Raw genomic sequence first — 20,980 nt, 5'->3', positions numbered from 1 at the left:
CCCCTTCTTCCCTCTCTTCTCCCTGTTCTTTTACTTGTTCTAATGCAATATCCTCCTCCACATTCGGATCATCATCCCAACAATCTTCATAATAATCATCATGCAGATAATCTTGAGGTAAGGGAGTGCCTAGTTGAAGGGTACCACTAGGATGGATTTGTTTTCGTTTTCCTAATACCGAGACCATAGGTGTAATAGATTGGTTATCAGACCCGTCCATCCTAACAAATATAATAACAATGCACATTAATATATCACAACCACAGTTCAACATATATCCAAATTTCAATACAATAAATCACTTATCCAATTCAAATGCAATAACGTATCCAATATGTTATTATATCCAAATTCTAATATAACTCTGCCTCTATGTCATGAAGGAAGGCTCATCCACAGTGAGGGTTTGAGGGATGAGAAATCGAGAGAAAGAGAGAGAGATCAGATAGGTGATAGGTCAGTCGAGAGAGGTGAGTCACTTGTGTGATGTGGGTGTGGCCAGATTTGAAGACGGAGAAAGAAATCGGCTAGGAGTGGAGGGAGGTGAGGTGAGGTCTGAGCTGAGGTGAGGTCGAGTCGAGAGATGGAGAGAGAGTGACTGAGTTTCTAAGGGTTTGATTTGTATTCAATGGTTGAGATTAGATCTTAACCAAATCTGATGGCCGACGACCGTTACAATTCCAAATATATATTTAAAATTAAATAATATATATTTTTTTACTTTGGTTCGGTTCGGGATTACCAAACAAATGAAAATGTGAGACCGATTATCATATCGAAAGTTTGGGATCAGTTCAGTATTGGGTACCGAAATTTTCGAGATTTTCGGTTTGGTATTTTTTCGATTCGGTTTCGAAATTTTTTTTCTTTTCGATTTGGAATATTCGATATATTTTTCCACCCCTAAAAACTAATATGAGAGTCCATGGATGAAAATTAAACATGGCACAAAGTTCATGACCTTTGCTACTACGCGCCGTTTAAATTTTATTGTTGCAATTGGCGTTATGTGTGGTTGGAAAAACTAATAGATGAATATTCAGCTTCTTTTATTATATTGAGATTCTTTTTTCTTTTGGACATAAGACTTTTCCTTTTATTTTTTTTAATAAGAAATTAGACCATCTTTAATGTAAATAATTGAAAAGAGAAGTGATTTTTACACTTTTTTTAGTCTCTTACAGACCATGTTTAATCTTGGTGGCTACTTATATAATTTATTCAATCCGACGATCATAAAGAAAGAGGGATATGTGAATTTTGAGTTGTGAGAAGTAAAAATAGTGTGCGAAAGTCACTTCCCAACTGAAAATTAATTTACGACATATTTGATAATCATTTTATATCACATCTCGGCCCGGGGGGACCACTTCCCGGGCCCGCTCCACCACCGTAGCACGATATTGTCCGCTTTGAGCCCCGACCACGCCCTCACGGTTTTGTTTCTGGGAACTCACACGAGAACTTCCCGATGGGTCACCCATTCTGGGAATGCTCTCGCACGCTACTCACTTAACTTCGGAGTTCCCATGGAACCCGAAGCTAGTGAGCTCCCAAAAGGCCTCGTGCTAGGTAGGGATGAGAATATACATATAAGGATCACTCCCCTGGGCGATGTGGGATGTCACATTTTGTGTTTAACTTTTTTATTTTAGTTTATGGTTTTCATTATAAAGAGAAAATACCAATTTGACATAACCGTATTTTGAAAGATTCATTGTTAGAAGAATCCCAACTCTCACTACCTAATCATATACCATAATATGATTGTTCATGTTTAGGTTTGTGTGGCTCCCAACTCATCGTTCCCTTAACTAAATTGACTTCAATAGATTGCAACAATAATGCAATTAAATCATAATTTTCATAAAACATTATGAGTGATAAAAAATTAAATTAACTCATGAAAAATTATTTAGTACTAATTATATTCTTATTTACTTGTTAAGTAAGAAGTTTTGAGTTTGAATATTGAAAAATTTAATATCAAATTTTATTGTAGTATTAAAAAAACTCATAAAAATTGAATTAAAAAACCATTGGATTTAGCTTTTACTTCATTCTCTTTTGTTTTTAGTTTGCGGAATCTTTAACCGAAATAAATAAATAAGGAAAAAAGAAAAAAATTAGGAGAATACTTAACCGAAATAAATAAATAAATGTTTAATCACTCTAATTTGAAAACAGTAGAATGTGGTTTTCTTCTTCCCCAAAAAATTTGAAAACAGGGGGAAGCCTAACCAGACAAACAGAAGGGCTCGTCTGAAGCTGGCGGTAATGGCGCTGGACTCCAATTCAATACCTCTACAGGACCAAGAAGAACAACAACCACAATTACAAGACCACAACGCAACCGCACACCACCCTTCTGCTCCCCCTGATGAGGTAAAATCACCGTTTAATCTCTCTCTCCTTGAATTTCAATGGTTCCGTACAAATTCGATGGGCCTCTGTGGGTTTTGGAGTTTTTGGGTTCTGGGTTTTGATTATTGTTCTTCGATTTGCGTTTTATTTGATTAGGAAGATAAAGTGGGGGAATTTGTGATATGGGTATTAATCTGCTTTTCGATTTATTCACTGTTAAAACCTGTATGCTGCTTTAGATTTATGTTGGTTTTGATACGAAAACTAATTTGTTCTACTAAGTAGTAATGGAGGGCCAATTTGGAAATATTCTTTTTGGTTTTGTTTCAATGATCAATAATGGTACCTTCCCTCACTCAGTGAATTTGGTTTTGGTATCGAAGTTTTTGGCCGTGGCAAAGAGACATTTTCAGCTTATCTAGTACAATTGTGTATTTCGTTGCATCTTGACTAAGTAGAAAATTTATGTTGGTGACAATTGACAACTGAAAAGCACACGCTGCCCAACATAATTGATGCTCAAACTGTTTTTCCATGCGCGCATTGCAGCTGTTTGACATCTCAACAACAGTAGATCCTAGTTATGTGATCTCTCTGATACGGAGACTTCTACCAGCTAATGCAAACAATAAACACAATTCATCGGGTTTTGAGGCCCTTGTGCAAGAATTAAATGCTGATTCCATGGAAAAGAGTGAGCCCACTCCACCCGGAGACATATCACCGCACTCATCAAAAGATGTATCTGAAAGCATGGACATTATTGACGATTTTCATAAAAATGCTCCGGAGGAAGGAGAAAATGTTGATTTATATGGTGTCTCAGTGGGAATAGAGGCTTGGGAAGAGTATGGTTGCATTTTATGGGATCTTGCTGCAAGTAAAACTCATGCAGAACTCATGGTGCTTGGGATTTTCTTCATCTCTTAATTATTTTTTGCTCATTTTGATTTTGTTTGGATGTGTTATATTCTCATTTGTGATCATGTTACCCCAGTAATCATTAATTAAAAATTTAAAAGACAAGCATTGCAAATTTATAAACTGTAATATCTAACGTTATTTAATTTCTTTGCAAAAGAGTCGTTATTGACATGACTTGATGGGTGATGACATTTAACAATATAAAGCAATTTCTAGCTTATCATTTTTGATATGGCTTCAACTTGCTTGTCACCATGAACAATAGAACTACTTTTGGAAAAGAATATCATATGCAATGGCCACAATTTCGAGGTTTTAGAAATTATAAAAGATTGGTGCTGGATTTGTAGTTTTGATTTTTTCTACGTTTCTGGTACTCTTTTCTTATTATGTATTTTCTTTTGTATTCGTGAGATAGACATATAAACTTATTTGTGCAGGTGCAAAACCTTGTACTTGAAGTGCTTTTAGCAAACCTTATGGTTTCACAATCTGTGCGTGCTACGGTTAGTCAATTTTGTCCTTTGCTATGACATCATTTTTGTCTTAAGTCGAAATTTTTCCTCGCCCGCTATCTCTGTTTCCCTCCAACTTTCTTGGTGAAAACTAGTGTACATGGTAACTTAGTAGTTTTCGAAGGTTCTCAGCATGCAACTATATTCTCTTTTCTTATTCCAGGAAATCAGCCTTGGAATTATTGGAAACCTTGCCTGTCACGAAGTTCCCATGAAACAAATAGTTTCTACAAATGGATTAATTGGAATAATTGTGGATCAATTGTTTTCTGATGATGCTCAGTGTTTATGTGAAACCTGCAGGTAATATTTATGTTTCATCTATGACTCCTGTTTAATTTTTCTGGATTTGGTATTATCATATTTGGTGTTGACTTCTATATGATATTAAAGGTTATCGTTATTTCCTGTCCTATTATGCTGTATACTGTCTGTGTAGTAGTCATTTTCTCAATTGCTTCTTGCATATTCCTGGCTTGGCGAGGAAATATATGACCTTGAAATTTGTTTCTGCTTCTGTTGTTATAAACCACTTTCTGTGTGGTACATAAGGACAGTACGTACTCTATATTTCATATATCTCTAATGAATTATATGGAACTTAATAATTCCTAATCATTTGCATTTTGCAAACAAGGGAAGTGGTGGTACATGTCTGTCTCTTATTTTATTACAGTTTTACAGATAGGACATTGTTGTGGTTATTATATCATGTATCTTTATTTCTTCGTGGTGCCAATTTAAAAATGCTTTTCATGCCTTCAACGATACCAAGTGATTTTATAAACAATTTCACTGACCTTTTTATGCTTCTTGCCGTAACATGTACAAAGCGATTTTACAGATACCAAGGATTCATGCAGAGATTAATCTTACAATCATTATATTGACACAGGCTGTTAACTGTGGGTCTTCATAGTAGTGAACGTATTACTTGGGCCAAGGCATTGCAGTCCGAACACAATCTGAGCCGTATTCTATGGATTGCAGAAAATAGCTTAAATCTACAGCTTATAGAAAAGGTAGCAGATACCATTTAAGTTTTTGCTCAAATGAGGTTTGGTACCTCGTCACTTTTTCTTAGACTCATAAGTGAAAAGTTTTTGCCCGAGCAAATCCTTTGGATGTTCTTGTTTATATAATTGTACCTTTTATCATGCATGTGGTGTTTATTGTTTTTTGATGGATATATACCTTTACACTTCACCAATGAGTTACAATGGAATATGAAGTTGAACTGTGTTTGAACTCAGGAATTGGTACCGGATATAGGACCACTTGACTTGAAATAATCATATGGTGTGAAAACCCTACCTATATTTGATTTAAACTTTGGTAATAGTTTTGGGATCCACACCTTGGATTATGCCTATTATTCTCTTTTTACTGATGCTTCAGAGGGTAAAGACTGGTAAAACATATCAATAAGTCACTTTAAACTGTATTACCTCTATTTCCAGGTTGGAATGTTTGCGTTCGTTGTCTTACTGAATTTTTTTTAACAGAATGTTGAACTCTTGTTAGCCACCATTGAAAACTCAGACGAAGTTGTGCATATTCTCCTTCCACCTTTAATGAAGCTGGGAGTAGCAAGTCTACTCATAAATCTCTTGGATTTCGAAATGAGCAAATTAATGAGTGAAAGAGAACCTGAAAGGTTTGTAGATAATCCATCTGCAGCTGAAGTTTCCTTGTACATGTACCATGTACCATGTGTCAAATTGGTTCTGCATTTATTTCATAAGCATTTTGATGTTTTCGTTTTGATTATGCCTTTTAATAGATTATGAAAAGGAGACAATTCTGTTACATTAGCTTTATTTAGGAAATAATATTGTTGATCATGGTTATTTCAGCCTGCAATTCTTTTACTGTGTAAAATTCTGCAATGTAAAACTTATTTGTAAGTCTGTCACCTAAAAATGTACTTGTAATTTCATTCTGATATATGCGCATTTTTGTACGATTCCAGGTACCCAATTATTGATGTAATCCTCCGTTCCATTGAAGCTCTCTCAGTTATTGATGGTCATTCCCAACACATCTGTCCAAACAAGAAACTTTTTCAGCTAGCTTGTGACCTAGTCAAACTCCCTGATAAAGTTGAGGTACCTGTTATCTATCTTAGATATTATGAAGTACGAATCATAGGTATTCTTTATAATTTCCATGTTTATGAAGTTGTTGGTTTTGCTGTTTCGTTCACTGCTTCCAGCTGATGCTCTGGCAATTGGGTAATTTGCTGAAAGTTAACACCTATCAACTATTCACCACAGAGAATTGACATTCTTACTTTTCTTAAAAGTTTCAGGAACAATCTGTTCTTTGTATCAAAAAAAATCTAGAGGCTAACCTAAGGATCGTGTACATCAGTTTGTAATCTTTGCAATTGGATCTTTGACGAAATAAGGATTTTAGTAATTTTTCTATGAAAAAAAGCCTTCCATTCAATGGTAATATGAGAAAATGAGGACCTTGAAAAGAAAGGAAATGATAGTGTATACATTCTTATGACTTAGAAACAACTGAATCTACTGACACCATCTAAATAACTTTACATCAACTGAATTACCCAATAGATATATGGATATTAGTTCTGCTGAAGTATAGTGAAGTTGATCATAAGTAACAATCGAGGCTACTAATTTGTGGAGGGAAGGCAGCTGTGACATTTCAATCTGCAGTTATCAAATGTTGTTGAACCGAACAAATAAACAAAAGGAAAGGACAAACTATATTACATTCTGCAACAAAAACAAGCGAGGTCGTTGCAGTCTTTATACTATTTTCCTTCTAATTTGCCATTTGTTATATTGGACCAAAATTTGTGGCGATTGACTCCTACTTACGATTTTTTTTTTTGTTTTTAGGTGTCAAATTCTTGTGTTACAGCTGCAATTCTAATTGCGAACATTCTTTCAGATGAATCTACTCTAGCATCGGAGATAGCAGAGGGTAAACTGTTTATGTTTCCTTGACTTGTTTATTCCTTCCAAGGTTTACTATCATGTGCTTTTGGTTTAATATCATATCATGACATGGAAGTGACACTTCGTATCCATCCAGATTTGCCTTTCTTACAGGGTCTGCTTGATTTATTTCCCTTTTCTTCGGACGATTTGGAAGCAAGGAGTGCACTCTGGAACATCATTGCAAGGTTAATGGTTCGAGTTAAGGAAAAGGAAATGAGCCCGTCAGTTCTCCAGCAGTATGTTTTGGTTCTAGTCAACAAATCTGATGCGATTGAAGATGACCTTCTTGACTTTCAATTAGGCGACTTACAGTCAAAAGCTAGAACTACAGCTGTATCCTCTTCTGCCAATTTGTTAACTTACAATAACTATGCAATTAAGTCGATATTAGAACCTTAAGTTCTTGTTATAGGTGATGTTTATATTGTTTCACGTACCAAGTTCCATGTCTTGCAATATATTTTTCCTTCACTTTTGCTACAGCTTAGAAGGATCGTCAGTATTTTAAATCAATGGACTACTTCAAAGGATTATGCCAAGGATAATGACACGACCGACGAACATGCAGATGATTTAAGTGTTGATAGATTGCTGGACTGCTGTCGCAAGCATTCTGAGTAAGTTTGTTCCACAGTTCTTGGTTGTTACCCATAGTTATTAAATGCTTTTAAGATTCTTCAAACATCATCTTGTTTCAAAAAGGTTTTAGTTTTCCAATTTTCGGTACATCTAAATAGTCTTTTTCTCGTTTAAGTTTTGCATCATTCTTTTTATATCTCAATTTCAAAATAAAATTATAACCTTCATTTATTTTCTTGGGCTCGGCAGCGCCTACCCTTTGTCGTTGTCTTGTTGTCAACTTGTCATAGTGTTTTGGGATTCCTTATAATTTCTTATCATTATAAGTGAAAGATGATATACCCCACTTAGTGGGAAAAGACTTTGTTGTTGTATAAGTGAAAGATAATTTCTTGGATTGACACTCAGGTGTGTCATGTGTGCTTAGATGGCAAGAATACCGGAAGATAGTAAAAACTGTTGTTATCTGTATCTGACTTTAGTGCTTACTTTCCTTTTGGATTTATGGAAGAACGTCATCACTTTGTATTACTTTCAGGCATGAACCGTCTACAGTTTCTCAGGGTACGGAAGAATAGAGTCACGGCAGCAACATAATCACCAGGAGGAACATAATCTGTTTGGATCTCCAACAGGAAAGGAATATAAGTTGTAAGAACGAGATTTCCAGAAACCGAAACTACATCTCAAACACCGAAGTGGATATTTGCATGTTAGAAAACCTGCTTAATGCAACTCGAATAATGTTTTGCTGAGGCAAGGAAAGTCAGGACAGATGGTTGCACTGTCAATGTTCCTGAAACTGAACAGAGGTACCTAACATAGGAGAGGATAACATACACGATCTGCCCAATTTGCATCAATGCTGGATGATCTTTGTAATGCTGAAACTGTGCGAGCCGATAGATAAAAGAATCATGCAAGTACATTGGTGTATGGCTGCTGATTATGTTTGATACAAGAATGAAGCTTACAAATTCCATGTACTAGTAACTTGAGCATGCTTGACATAATACATGTGCGCTATCAATCGTTCTTAGACATAATACATGTGCTCTTTCAGACGTTCTTAGACATAATACATGTGCGCTTTCAAACGTTCTTACTTTTGATGCAGGTAAGCAAGGGATTTTCAAATGTCGAGCACAACTGGTAGGAGTTGCTTCAAGGAAACTGTTGTACGTAGTTTGGTTTCCATCTCTCTCTCACCCTTCCATTAAGCGCCGATAGAAAAGATTGTATGCCTCCATAACTTCGAGGTACCACATTGCCTCTCGATCATGGGAATCCGAAAGATCAACCATCTTGTGTACCTGATATTCAGTCACAAACGCAACTTAAATTTCAGTGTTACAGTTGCTAAATCTGTTCATGTAAACAGTAGATTACCGGAAAAATTCTCCTATCACTGGTTCAGATGACAAATCACAACAAAGTATGGTTTCCTACATCCGAATTAAGTAGCGTTACATATATTATATTTGCTAGTCATCTCGGTCAGATATGTGTTGATGGGTCTAGGTCATACAATGTGAGTAACAAAATTTGTGTATTTGATTTTATTTTCAAGAAGAAAACTAAGATACCTTAGGTGATGGGTCACACAATGCGATTAATATTTTTTTATTATTACAAACGATATTACTACGCTAAATTACGTTAATATGAGTAATAATTTTACCTGGATCATTGGCGACTCATTCTTACGGAGCGTGTACCGTCCAACAGTCATTACATACATTCCTGCATCACTTACAAGTTACAACGAACGAGAGATTGAATAAATAAATGAATAATAAAAGAAAAAGATGCTAAATTGCGCATAAGGAAGAAGCGAGGATGCTAATGTGCGCGGGGGTGATACCGATTTTCCAAGTACAGTGGCGCAATTCGGGTCTGAGCGACAGCTCGATGACTCCGGTGCCGTCGTCGAGGAGCAAGCGCTCTCCGTCGTCGAAGACATGGACCAGAATGCCCTGCGAGTGGTCAGTCGGTGTTAATTGAGAGTAGGAGGAAGGGAGAGGGGTATTTTGGGAAGATTTGAGACCTGTAACCAGGCGCGTTGGAAGGCGATGCCGTGGAGTTCCATGGCGTTCTTGGTGTCTTCGGTCGCGTCTTTCAGTTGGACGCACAGCAGCTTCAGTGCTGCTAGGTTGTAGTCCATCTCTCTCTCTCTCTCTCTACTAAACGCAGCCTCGTCTGACTTCTGCTAGTGCGTTTTGGACCGTCTTAGGAAAAAATGAGAGGCAAATTCAATTTGTTTGAGAATGGAGAGCCAAAGTCAAATTGTCGCATTTTCAGTTTCCGATAATAAAGGCAATAACGGTGTCGTTCAAAGCGACGGATATGGAGAGATTGCTATATGGGAACTATTTTAACGAAGATTGTTTATTGTATCCGGAACACGGTGTATCATAAAACAAGTGGTTGAACTTTTGGAAAATTAAAAATTAAAAAAGTTTGTTCACTTGTATTATGACACGTGGTATATTGGGTTGTGTTTCAGTAACATAAACAAATCTAAATATTTTAAGGATGGTGATATCCACACACATCCTTTTTACCTCTTAAACATCTCATGTTAATTTCTGTCATTTATCTTCTTCAATTCATTCAATCTGAAGGCTGAAAATTGAAAATATGAATTAAAAATGATGTCTAAGAGATAAAAAGAGATGTGTAGATCGCATCACCCTATTTTAATCTGTTTGTTCACATAAACTATAGAGGCAACTAAATGCATTTGTGTGCTATTTTTTGTGTAATATGTGATTTTACTAAATACATTTGTGTGATTTTAATCTGTTTGGTAATCTAATCTAATGTTAGTTTATGTTAGTACTTCATCAAAGACGATAGTTGAGTACACGAACTCATTTTATAAAATGTTTTAAATTAGTGATTTGGCTACAAAATTTATATGTTATACAATTACATATATTCACATGAATTATATTCAACCGTTAAATGATGATTGTTTTAAATACATGTAAGTATTGTAGTTATGCCTTAAATTAGGATGTGACCCTTGGAATGTGGGGTACTTTGATCTGATTATTATTATTTTCTTTAATTTTATGATTTTGGCTTCTAGCTTATGTGTCATGTACATGTCTTTATATGTTAAATTAATAGAAGGATCCTTTATTTAACCAGATGTAGCAAAATATAGATAAATGCACTAGACCTAAACATAAAAACTTAATTAATTTTTTATTTCAACTCAATAAACACAATTCATAATTTGTTCTACTAAACTTACATGAGTGGAGTTTCTAGAACTTTATCTTCTAATTGATAATTTTTTTCTCTCACGATAATTTAAAAGAAGCACACCAGCCATCAAATTAACAAGAATACAAGCAACCAAATGCACCAGCCCAGCACTTATTTTAATTTTATAATTAAACAAGAAAAACAATGATTAAGTGCATAATTTAATTTAATTAGGAGATGAGGGAGAGGCCACTGCTGAGCAAATCATTGGCCAAAATTTGGTTTGCAGCCTCAGACGGATGAAAGCCATCCCAAAAGACATACTCAGACGCATTGGCGCAGGTCCCTACCGAGTCCGCATTGCACAGTATTGCTGTTTCTACCAGCCCTGTTCCACAACAAGCCCTCCTTGCCTCCGCAAACCCTGTCAATATCAGTCACTAGTAAGGGCGACAATTCGTGTCGATGGGTCGTGTTCGTCTCATTGAACTGTCAACCCAATTTTGTGTTCGAAATTTCGAATTGATCCATTTATATTGTATCTTATGGGCCCAACAAGAAAAACTAACCAAGAACTATCCGTCGCATTATACTATCAAGTATTAAGTTATGTGGTAAGAGAAATGGGTATGCTATGTGTTTCATGTGAGTTTCTCTCTGGCAAAAAATAATGAGGTAGATGTATGCAAAAGTATAATTATCATCCCAATCCATGTGTCAAATGATAATAATCATATGTCTTATAGTTTTGGCAGTTGTTTTGCATCCGGACTGTCTCATATATCGTACGATAATACATTAGTGGTGCAATCTGCACATCCAATTTTACTTTTTACACACATTTCTCAATTTTTGACAGTCGAATAAAATCAACTAAAGAAGACCAAAGAATAAAAATTAACATGAAGTATGTGAAAGATTAAAAAAAAAAAAAAAAAAAAAAAAAGAGGTGTGAATAGCACTATCCTAAGATATAACACATCTGCCAAAATACTTTCATTAGACATCAATTGATGTGACAGATTATATAATGATCTTCTTCTAGAAATAATTGAGGTTAATTAAAAATAGGCTTTTTAGCCAAAATGGTCTTTGAGATTTACATAATTCCTCACTTTAGTTCCTGAGATTTGAAATCGATAAAATTGGTCATTGAGTTTGTTCACAATCAATCATTTTGATCATTCCGTGAAAAATCTCCATAAAAGAAGGATGAAATGACAAAGATACCCTCAATTTTTGTCAAATCATTTTGGCTTATTAGTTATTGAGGGTAGTTTTGTTATTTTGATCTTTATTTAGTATAATTTTTCAATGAGGGACCAAAAAGATTGGTGATGGACAATCTCAGAGACCATTTCTATTAATTTCAAATCTTATGGACCAAAATGAGGAATTAGGCAAATTTGAAAGACTATTATAGCTAAAAAAAAACCCTTAAAAATGTAACTACTTTAGCTCGTCATCATCTTAGTAGTATTTTTCACTTTCAATGCTTCAAATGCAGGGCCTGACTCTGAGGATAGCCGAACGAGGCGGTCACCTAGGGCACCACATTGAAGGTAGCCCCCACATTGTTTAGTATATATAGTACTAAAATTTATTCTTATCGCCCATGCTAGCACATTGTGTGTTAAGCTGCAAAGGTGGTCCCTAGATCGATTTTGAAAGAAAAGTCAAATTTTATCGTTTCTGTCCCCTCGATTTACTTTAAGAAGTTATGTTTAAGCTAATTTTGGCGCATGGCTAACTTTAAACCAAATAAAGGCTCTTCTTCTTCACGTACCATTTTCGGCAGGCTTTGTGACAATGTCATGGAGCGGTTGGTAGATATCTAAGACGACCAACTTGAGACCAGAGAGGCCATTTTGCAAACTCTGAGATGTGGCGTTGAGCTTGTTATTGAATGAGATTGCATTATTGTTGAGTTTATCCACGCACTCATTGCTGTGCGACCCAAATATAGTGATGGCCGCCGGCAGGCATCCAAGTGGCGGCAATGTAGTCACTCCAATTCTCCTTGCTCCCAATGCATACAGATGCTGTAACAAACCATTTTCATTAGTTTCTTGATGGTTAGGGTTTACAGTAATTGTCATCATTTTTAGTTACTATACTTCATAAGATAATTGAAGGACAAGCGACAATATTTCTCTTGTAGTTTGAATTCGATTTCAATTTGGTCATAATTATATTTTCAATTAAGGGCAGAGCGAGAAATTTTCAATGGAGTTGTGGTTAGATCTCTTAATAGACTATTATATGCGATTTTAGTCTACTAAGAGGTCTCACGGTAGCCTTGTCTCTAGCCACGCCGCCATTGGTTTCAATTGTTTCCCCTTAGAAATAGTCCAGTCTAAGACAATGAAGGGTAAGAAACAAGGCTTTAGTTTGCTATTGGCTTGAATTGGGTCCAAATTGAAATCTGTTAACTTAAGAGATTTTTCTCTAATTTTCACTATTAGGAGAGGTCCAATTTCGAATCTCCTCTTCCGTTCTTTAATCAAAAGGTATGGAGAGGAATTGTGATCTACCTGAATGAATGTTGCATAAGATTGCATGAGAATGTCAGAGAACTGGTTGGGCGTATAGGCCTTGTAAAGAAGAGGATCAATGTAGTAGTTCTGAAGAAAGTCACTGCTCCCAGCACCAACAAGGTAGATTGCATCAGATATTATTGAAGTAAAATTGGCTTTATTTCCTGCTGCAATTCGCACCACCTTGTTTTGGTATTCCTTGTAGTACTTCAGCTGCTGATTTAGTGAAATTGCATTCTGCATGTAAACACCAAGATTTACACACGAAAAATTAAAAAAAATCATACTACAATGTTCATGTGTGAGAAATTACAGAGATCTTCTAGCTAGTTAAAATTGCAATTGTTAATTTCTTTTTACATATAATTTTGCTGTATACTCATAATAGCCAGAACCAGCTGAGCCAAAATTGGCACCAATCAAGAGGTTTTTTCCATTGGCTTCTTTGCTAAGATAAGCTGGAGGGTAAGAAGTAAATCCAAGGTTTTCAGCTGCAGTCAAAGAAAACAAAACAAGAAAGAAAAAAAAGCCAATTAGTGGACTAAAAAAATATTGTCTAAAAATGAGACTTGAGAAATGCATGGCGATTCTAAGATATAACTAGTTCCAGATGCAAGTTAGGCTAGTTAGTGAGTTGGTCAGCGAATGCAATGTACCAATTCCCTTGCACCTAAGTTTGAATCTTTCTTTCTGTAAATTAGAGCAGATTAGAATATAAAAATACCAGTGAAGTCTGAAGCAAGTTTTCCATTGCAGAACCTCCCAGTTGGCTTGTGATTGACAAAGTCTCTTCCATAAGGAGGGAAGTTGGCTTTGATCAGGGTGTAGAGGTGGTTGTTGTTACCAGCATCCACAACTGAGTCCCCAAATATGAACATTGCAGGAACCAAAGGCTGCCCATTTGCCTGCAGAGAAAGTGCTATAATCACAAGAAGAAAACAAACTAATGATCCCATTTTCTCTCTCGTCAGAAGTGGGATGGTGGATTTATGAAGAGCTTTGAAACAAATATATATACACACACACACACCACACACACACACACATACATACATACATACATACATACATACATATATTATTATTATTATTATTACAGTGGAATGCTTAACATTGGAGTGTGAATTTGCTCATGGGTTATGAGTTGAGCAATTTAGAAGTGCTAAACAGACTACCTAATTGGGGATATCAACCACCAATATATTTAATTGGGGAGAAGGAAAAACCAAACTCACCCTCTTGACATTGTAACAGATACACAACTTTTTAGGGGTAAAAAGGTCTTTTGACTCCAAAATCCATGCTTGTTATCCATGTATAGGACTACCCAAAATCAATTTAACTGCAGAATAAAGGGGTGGTTCGTGGAGTGTCTTAATGAAGTGTGTTCTTTGAGCTGTCATAGCTTCTAATACACATTGGCATGCAGCTGAATTATACAGACATACATACAGCTGCAAACCAGTTGCAGGCCATTTCTTTTGTTCTTTCAGTTTTGTATTGTGTGCCATATTACCAATTTCAATGGCAGTTCTTCAATCACTTTCAAACCCCCATTGTCGAATTCAATCGTCTTTGAACTTTACAACTTCTGAATCACACAGCTTTTCAGACTCAGCGTTTACTGGCACCTGTCGTAGCTATAATTTTTGTTCTTTTTAATTTCAATTTGGAAGCCAATTTGGTCTTTGTTAATTGTTACATGCGGCAATGTTTTCAATGTGGACAAGGATGTTATTTTACTTAGGGAGGTTATATTCACACTCCAAATTACTTCTCTTACATCCTTTTAATTTTTTTTAATATTTTTCTATCAAGTGTTAGTGGTGTGCAGAAAATATTAAAAAATTAAAAAAAATGTGGGAGAAGTAAATTGGGGTGTGTGAATATAATCTCTCTTTTACTAAATGTAATAATTTCAGCTCACTGATAAACCAAAACTTTTTTCCAAAATTAAAGAGAGGAGTAAGAGAAGATTGCAAAAAACCAATATTCATACCCTATAATTGATGAACCAAAACCCACCAACATTATTAAACTCAAGATAAGAACCACATACGGCTACACTTCAATTTATGTCTCATATAAAAATTAAGCCCCACAATATGACTCGTGAATATCTGGTCGGAGCATTGGAAAACGAATTAGGAACATGTAAATCATATTTAGAAAAATCTTATAGAAATTGAAACACAGTTCGGGGTTAATAAGACATAATATTTGGGATATTTAGCTTTAAAATACGTATATGTTGTAAATATTATTATTCTATGAATGTGATTGTGTAAATTTAGTGTAGGAATCCCAATAGGATTTGGAGACCGACTCCTCATAAGATATATTACTTATAAGACAAGAAAACTCATTATAATTAGTATAAATAAAAGCATAAAATAACTCAAGTTTGTTGGGCCGAAGCTAGCCCGTTTAGCGGCTCATCTAATGCAATAGCAATTGTAAGGTTTCATTGTTTGTCTCAAATTTATAATTAAACCCTAGAGCATCAGCCAAAGCCTTGAACTTGTTTATCTCAGAGCTTGCAACATGTAAACCGACCAACGCATCCGCACCACTTTCACCCTGGTAAGATGAAAACACAAGGAAAAAAAAATTAGCCTTGTGCAACAAGATTACAGTAAGTAAAGTGGATTGTCAGCATAACAGGTACAAACCTGTCCACTGTAATGGAACAAGCTTATGTTCCAAAGGGGACTGAAGGCATCTAAGAACTTCAATAAAGCACCTGGCCTCGCTGGAATGGCAAACTGGCAGAGGATCTCATTTTCGATAGAGGACGATCGACCTCCCACCTGAAGCATATACCGGAAACTTATGGGATCAAAATCTTAACTGTGGACCATTTTGGAGAGAAGCCTCAGCATGTCATTACTCATCAAATTTTGTTCATGTTTTTGCATCGATTTGATGCTTTTAAAACCCGAGAGATACAACAGGTGTCTATATATTCAGAATGAAAAAAAAAAAAAAAAAAGGTGAGGAGATTGATTACCAAAAATTGCATATGATCTTTAACTAGTTCCTTGTTTGTCAGGTTAACAGTCAGTAGTTGAGCCGACATCATCCGATCCAACATTTCTTCCAACTCCAAAACAGTTTGAAAGCCAACACTGCAACATATATATGACCATATAGACTCAATGAATATGTGGAACAAATGTACTACAAACTTTTTTATTGTTGGATGTAGTTGAAAACAATATTTTAGAACTACCAACTTTAATAGTTAATAATGTCATTTTATTTTAATTTATTAATATTTCTTACAGTACTGAGAGATAGAAACACTAAGGATTTTCTTTACAAAGAACATAAAGTTAAAGAGTAAGAGGTCCTTGCCTGTACAGAACAAGGCCACTTTCTTTTTTATCATCATATCTGTAGCTTATCTCAAGAATATTCATTGGACCAACCTGCTAGTCAAATGTTGATATAAGCTAGGGTTCAGAATTGATGAATCAATGTTTTTTTTTCTCCTTATGATAATGATAGCAAGAGGTTCTTTTGAAATACCAGTTCACAAAACTGTTTGAAGCTTCCACGCTTTTCTGGAACAAATGTTGCAAGGAAAACTTCGCATCTCCTACCAACATCGGCTAGTTGAGATACCAATCTTAGTCTGTCAAAGTTCATGTTAGCTCCACTACTTATAGCAACAACATTTTCACCCTTCAGTCCATAATATTTGCAATATGCTTCTGCTCCAGCGATGGCTACAGCGCCTGCCGGTTCAAGTATGCTCCGTTTTTCCTCAAACATATCCTGCGGCAGAAGCACACGAGCTAAAATACAACTAAGGTAGTAGATTGGAATCTCTAAACACAGTCTAAGTAGAAGATATTAAAATAAAACATGATTAGTTGAAACTTTAATGAGTATAAATTAAGATAAAATTAAGACTCACTTTTATTGATGCACAAACGGCATCACGACTAACAAGAACTACTCCATCAATGAGTTCTCTGCATAACCGAAAAGTTTCTTCCCCAACCTTTTTTACTGCTATTCCATCTGCAAATCCTCCCACTTTCTCCAACATAATTCTCTGACCATGATGTATGGATAGTGCCATTGCGTTTGCATCGGATACCTCTACCCCAATTATCTTGACCTGCATGATTATGAAACCAATTAAGTCATGCAATCACCAAAGATTAATTGCGGACGAGCATCTTGATAAATGACTATGATTTCACATAAGAGGCTAGGATTGAGTATGTGAAGATAGATCATTACATTGAGCATCAAATAATACACATTTAAAAGGAGATATATATATATATATATATATATATATACATATATATTGACAATAAAAACACTATCTTATTAACACATGCCAACACATGCTACGTAATTCATTAGGCTAGATATAAATCTTACACACACATACATATACCACACATACATCTGCCACACATACATATACGTCCTAGTATGAAATTCTGAAATCAGTTCAAAAACATTTGGATTTGAAATTTCCCCTTCCATAAACTAGTATAATAGTTTCGAACTCTCCCTCTCTCCTTAATAACAATTTTTTTTTTTTTTTTTGATTGAAAAAACACAAACCTCGGGGCGAACTCTCTTGACATAGGAAGCAATTCCAGCTATAAGTCCACCACCACCAACAGGCACAAAGATTGCATGCAATGGACCTTGAATTTGACGCAGAATCTCCATTCCTATAGTTCCTTGGCCAGCTATGACATCTGGGTGGTCAAAAGGGTGCACAAATATTAAGCCTTCATCTTTAGCCCGCTGTTGTGCATATGCTTGGGCTTCATCATATGAGTCACCCACAAGCACTACTTGTCCACCTAACTTCTCCACTGTTTTCCACTGAACAGAAAAGGAAAACCAAAAATCAGATTCGTGATAATTAGAGAATTACATTTTAGTCAAAAACTAGATTAGCATAACTCTTCACTTTAGTCTATAAGATTTGAACTAAAAGTGGTCCTTAATTTTGTCCACCACCAATGGTTATTCCGTGAAAAATCTCTGTTAAATAAAAACTAAAATGACAAAATAACCTCAACCTAATAAACAATGGGCCAAAATGATTTGACAGAATTTGAGAATATTTTTGTCATTTTGGTCTTATTTAATGGAGATTTTTCACGGACCAAAATGATTGACGGCGAACAAACTCAAGGAGCATTTCTACAGATTTTAAATCTCAAATACTAAATTGAGGAGTTATACCAACCTCATGGACTATTTTGGCTAAAAAACTTTTTTAATTTTGTAAAACTTGTGTGTTTGAGAGAGACAGAAGATGTCACACTTTGATTTCAGGAGTTGTAATGGGCATGATAATCACAGCAGTGCAACCAAGTTTTTGTGCTGATAGTGCAACTCCTTGAGCATGATTCCCTGCTGATGAACAAATAACACCCATTGCCAATTGTTTTGTGGAAAGCTTTGCCATCATATTGTAAGCTCCTCGAATTTTAAAGGAGAAAATCTGCATGCATTATCAACGACCTCAATTAGATTCTTTTAGTATTAAACACACAGAAAAAAAGGCATTTTTATTGAAATTTTAGGAAGTAGTACTAGTAGTAACTTCGTTTTAGTCAGACATACCATTTATATTAGTCGTTGGTTGAATGCTTTTAATGGCACCTAATAAAATAAGGCTCTATGCAGCACAACTCTTAGCCATCAGATTTCTTTTGAACGGTTTAGATTAAAAGGAGGGGTTGGGAGGGAACAAAAATAGGAAGGGAGATAATTCAAGTCCAATGTGACAATAAACTCATTCTATGTAAGACCTTTTCCTACTTAGGGCCTTTGTGTCCAGCTTGCCTAATATATAGGTTTCAAAGAGAATTTATTCATATTAGTTATAATTATTCTTGTTTCTAACAAGATGTCGTGAACTGCTGTGGCAAAAGAATCTAGGCAGGACTTGCTGTAATTTAGTCCGCTGGGACATGTGCGAATTTGTACTGCCTATCAAGCCAGAATCCAAATATATAGTCGCTGTCGTTTTTGTTTTAAATAACAACAGAAATAAAGTATATATACCTGTCTGTATAATTACACTTCTATTATTTGTTTACTTAACGAACCAATAATAAAGTATTTGGTTCAACGCTATAATCGTGCTTATATATATGTACTATGGTTTAAAGATCCTTATTAGAAGATATTTTTTAAGTTGTTTTAAGATTCAGAAAAGAAAAAAAAAATCTACCATCCGCTGCCACTCTATCATGTAATCTTTTATCGGGTGGAGATGAAAAAAGTTTAGGTTCTACCATAAAATGAATTGGCAGTATGAGAAGTAACCTAACTCACTTATAAGCTCATGCAAGGTCTCTTCTCCCATCAATATGAGATTCATTCTCAACATAAGAATACATACTATAGAGTTCTATAATACTTCAAATGGATTATAAACGACTTATAGCACTCAAACTGTGAACTTGACAACGTATTATTTTCTGGATACAAACGATAGTAAGAAAAGGAGAACCATACATAGAATCTCCTAACAACTTGATATACAAGCCCCTCGAAGCACCGTAGAAATGATTATTAAAACGGAACTCTATGCACTGATGTTAGTTTAGAACAAAAATTAGTAGTGAATCCATATTTATCGGCTAACCTATTCCGACATAGAAAAGAGTGATGACAAATTCACTAGACCCTCTGACATAGCGTGGACTAATTGAATGTCACTAGACCAAATGGTTACAACAGAATGCATACAAGGAAATATCATGTGCCAAATGCAAAACTAAACAAAAGGAAGAATATTCTTACAGGTTGTAGGTCCTCTCTCTTGAGCCAAATATTAACATGAAGCTTGTCAGAGAGCTTGGAAGCATAGTCCAACGGAGACTCAATGGCAACATCATAAACTTTAGAGGTCAAAATCTTTGTCAAGTAACTCATGGCATCGTGAATATCATCACTACTTCCTTCTCCTTCCACTAACTTATCAGGCACTGCTCCAAGAAACCCACTGTCGTACTGTAATGTCTCCGGCGCCACTATCTTCAACTCCTGCGGGGACGTTTTGAAGGGACTGAGTGGTAGTTTGGAAGGTTTGATGGAGATTACTTCAGCAGCTGGATTTGTTAGTATAGCAGTGGTGATGCATGGTGATTGGTTTTTTATGAGGTGTGGGAAGGATGTTGATGATGAACCATGCTGCCGTACGTTTGTACGGAACAGAGGTGAGGAGGGTGAAGGAGTCCGGCTGCAGAGAGTCTCCATCTTTATAAAAAAAATGAAACAGACAGAAGAAGAGAGACAGACCAATTAATAGAAGAAGAACTAATGCTACTGTGTTAGTATATTTGAGAAGGATTTGGGAACTTTGGAGAGTTGGTGTCATTATATAAAGCCAATGCTGGCAAGCCACAGTAACACAGTAACATTTCCTCTGTCTCTCTTGTGTCATTATATATCAAATTTTCAAAGAAATGTTTTTTTTTTTTTTTTTTTTTTTTACTTCAGACTCATTAGAGAAAAATTAAACTTATATTATAGAACCAAATAAATATCACAACTACTAAATAGAAAATGCCAGAAATGTCATATTTTTGTAATACATTTATGTATCATCTTATGTGTACATGTCACGTCAATTAAATCATCATATTTATTACCGTTGAATGAGTTTAAACCACGTCAATTAAATCACCCAAAGCCACCATATTAATTACGGTTGGATTAATTTAAATTTCGAGATATGTGTAGTGGATAGACACAAATCTCAAAATTTAAACTCATCCAACAATAATAAGTCGGGTGGAGCATTACCACCACTTGAGAAAGAATTTTTCCAGTGTGTCAATAACACGACTCGGTACACTAAGCATAATAATACAAT

General features: G+C 35.5%; 5 protein-coding genes across 6 annotated transcripts; 1 reads left to right on the top strand and 4 right to left on the bottom strand.

Moving 5' to 3' along the window:
* The first annotated feature begins 2,192 nt into the window (after positions 1-2,192).
* On the top strand, positions 2,193-8,543 carry LOC137742383 (uncharacterized). Of its 2 annotated transcripts, XR_011069386.1 has the most exons (12): positions 2,193-2,385; positions 2,914-3,267; positions 3,729-3,794; positions 3,967-4,106; positions 4,699-4,825; positions 5,309-5,460; positions 5,776-5,911; positions 6,674-6,758; positions 6,870-7,108; positions 7,259-7,392; positions 7,893-8,337; positions 8,472-8,543. XR_011069386.1 is itself a non-coding variant. In XM_068482237.1 (11 exons), exons 1-11 carry the CDS (start codon positions 2,278-2,280, stop codon positions 7,930-7,932), a joined length of 1,581 nt encoding a protein of 526 aa, XP_068338338.1. In that variant the 5' UTR covers positions 2,193-2,277; the 3' UTR covers positions 7,933-8,431. The 2 variants fall into 2 exon arrangements, 1 of the variants encoding a protein (XP_068338338.1); XM_068482237.1 differs by lacking the exon at positions 8,472-8,543 and having other exon boundaries at positions 7,893-8,431.
* Positions 8,529-9,567, bottom strand: LOC137742384 (uncharacterized). Its single transcript, XM_068482238.1, has 4 exons — positions 9,402-9,567; positions 9,219-9,330; positions 9,036-9,097; positions 8,529-8,667 (listed from the first exon to the last, which is right to left on the bottom strand). Exons 1-4 carry the CDS (start codon positions 9,516-9,518, stop codon positions 8,560-8,562), a joined length of 399 nt encoding a protein of 132 aa, XP_068338339.1. The 5' UTR covers positions 9,519-9,567; the 3' UTR covers positions 8,529-8,559.
* A 981-nt stretch (positions 9,568-10,548) lies between these two features.
* On the bottom strand, positions 10,549-14,067 carry LOC137743874 (GDSL esterase/lipase At5g22810). The gene is made up of 5 exons (XM_068483808.1): positions 13,832-14,067; positions 13,468-13,598; positions 13,105-13,344; positions 12,357-12,612; positions 10,549-10,994 (listed from the first exon to the last, which is right to left on the bottom strand). Exons 1-5 carry the CDS (start codon positions 14,061-14,063, stop codon positions 10,801-10,803), a joined length of 1,053 nt encoding a protein of 350 aa, XP_068339909.1. The 5' UTR covers positions 14,064-14,067; the 3' UTR covers positions 10,549-10,800.
* Positions 14,068-15,507: 1,440 nt separating this feature from the next.
* Positions 15,508-16,327, bottom strand: LOC137743892 (threonine dehydratase 1 biosynthetic, chloroplastic-like). Its single transcript, XM_068483824.1, has 3 exons — positions 16,118-16,327; positions 15,780-15,917; positions 15,508-15,687 (listed from the first exon to the last, which is right to left on the bottom strand). The coding sequence occupies exons 1-3, from the start codon at positions 16,199-16,201 to the stop codon at positions 15,547-15,549; spliced, it is 363 nt and encodes a 120-aa protein (XP_068339925.1). The 5' UTR covers positions 16,202-16,327; the 3' UTR covers positions 15,508-15,546.
* A 115-nt stretch (positions 16,328-16,442) lies between these two features.
* Positions 16,443-20,369, bottom strand: LOC137743034 (threonine dehydratase biosynthetic, chloroplastic-like). Its single transcript, XM_068482956.1, has 6 exons — positions 19,906-20,369; positions 18,416-18,595; positions 17,698-17,967; positions 17,030-17,236; positions 16,639-16,887; positions 16,443-16,538 (listed from the first exon to the last, which is right to left on the bottom strand). The coding sequence occupies exons 1-6, from the start codon at positions 20,359-20,361 to the stop codon at positions 16,443-16,445; spliced, it is 1,458 nt and encodes a 485-aa protein (XP_068339057.1). The 5' UTR covers positions 20,362-20,369.
* Positions 20,370-20,980: the final 611 nt, after the last annotated feature.

Source organism: Pyrus communis, chromosome 8, assembly GCF_963583255.1.
Source record: "Pyrus communis chromosome 8, drPyrComm1.1, whole genome shotgun sequence".
Lineage (NCBI taxonomy): Eukaryota > Viridiplantae > Streptophyta > Magnoliopsida > Rosales > Rosaceae > Pyrus > Pyrus communis.
Note: the sequence above shows the minus strand (reverse complement) of the source record. Positions and strands in the feature narration are given on the sequence as shown.

Bases quoted from the DNA above. Each gene is read 5' to 3' on its own strand.
- LOC137742383 (XM_068482237.1), top strand. From the start codon at position 2,278: ATGGCGCTGGACTCCAATTCAATACCTCTACAGGACCAAGAAGAACAA. The intron at 4,826-5,308 runs GTAGCAGATACC...TTTTTTTAACAG, and splicing joins ATCTACAGCTTATAGAAAAG to AATGTTGAACTCTTGTTAGC. The intron at 7,109-7,258 runs GTATCCTCTTCT...CTTTTGCTACAG, and splicing joins CAAAAGCTAGAACTACAGCT to CTTAGAAGGATCGTCAGTAT.
- LOC137742384 (XM_068482238.1), bottom strand. From the start codon at position 9,518: ATGGACTACAACCTAGCAGCACTGAAGCTGCTGTGCGTCCAACTGAAA. The intron at 9,098-9,218 runs GTATCACCCCCG...TAAGTGATGCAG, and splicing joins CCACTGTACTTGGAAAATCG to GAATGTATGTAATGACTGTT. The intron at 8,668-9,035 runs GTAAAATTATTA...ACTGAATATCAG, and splicing joins ATGAGTCGCCAATGATCCAG to GTACACAAGATGGTTGATCT.
- LOC137743874 (XM_068483808.1), bottom strand. From the start codon at position 14,063: ATGGGATCATTAGTTTGTTTTCTTCTTGTGATTATAGCACTTTCTCTG. The intron at 13,599-13,831 runs GTATTTTTATAT...CTTTGACTGCAG, and splicing joins ACTTGCTTCAGACTTCACTG to CTGAAAACCTTGGATTTACT. The intron at 10,995-12,356 runs GTACGTGAAGAA...TGATATTGACAG, and splicing joins CACAAAGCCTGCCGAAAATG to GGTTTGCGGAGGCAAGGAGG.
- LOC137743892 (XM_068483824.1), bottom strand. From the start codon at position 16,201: ATGTTGGATCGGATGATGTCGGCTCAACTACTGACTGTTAACCTGACA. The intron at 15,918-16,117 runs GTAATCAATCTC...TATATGCTTCAG, and splicing joins AAGATCATATGCAATTTTTG to GTGGGAGGTCGATCGTCCTC. The intron at 15,688-15,779 runs GTTTGTACCTGT...TCATCTTACCAG, and splicing joins TGTTCCATTACAGTGGACAG to GGTGAAAGTGGTGCGGATGC.
- LOC137743034 (XM_068482956.1), bottom strand. From the start codon at position 20,361: ATGGAGACTCTCTGCAGCCGGACTCCTTCACCCTCCTCACCTCTGTTC. The intron at 17,968-18,415 runs GTGTGACATCTT...TTTTCTGTTCAG, and splicing joins TTACAACTCCTGAAATCAAA to TGGAAAACAGTGGAGAAGTT. The intron at 16,539-16,638 runs GTATTTCAAAAG...TTTGACTAGCAG, and splicing joins TCAAACAGTTTTGTGAACTG to GTTGGTCCAATGAATATTCT.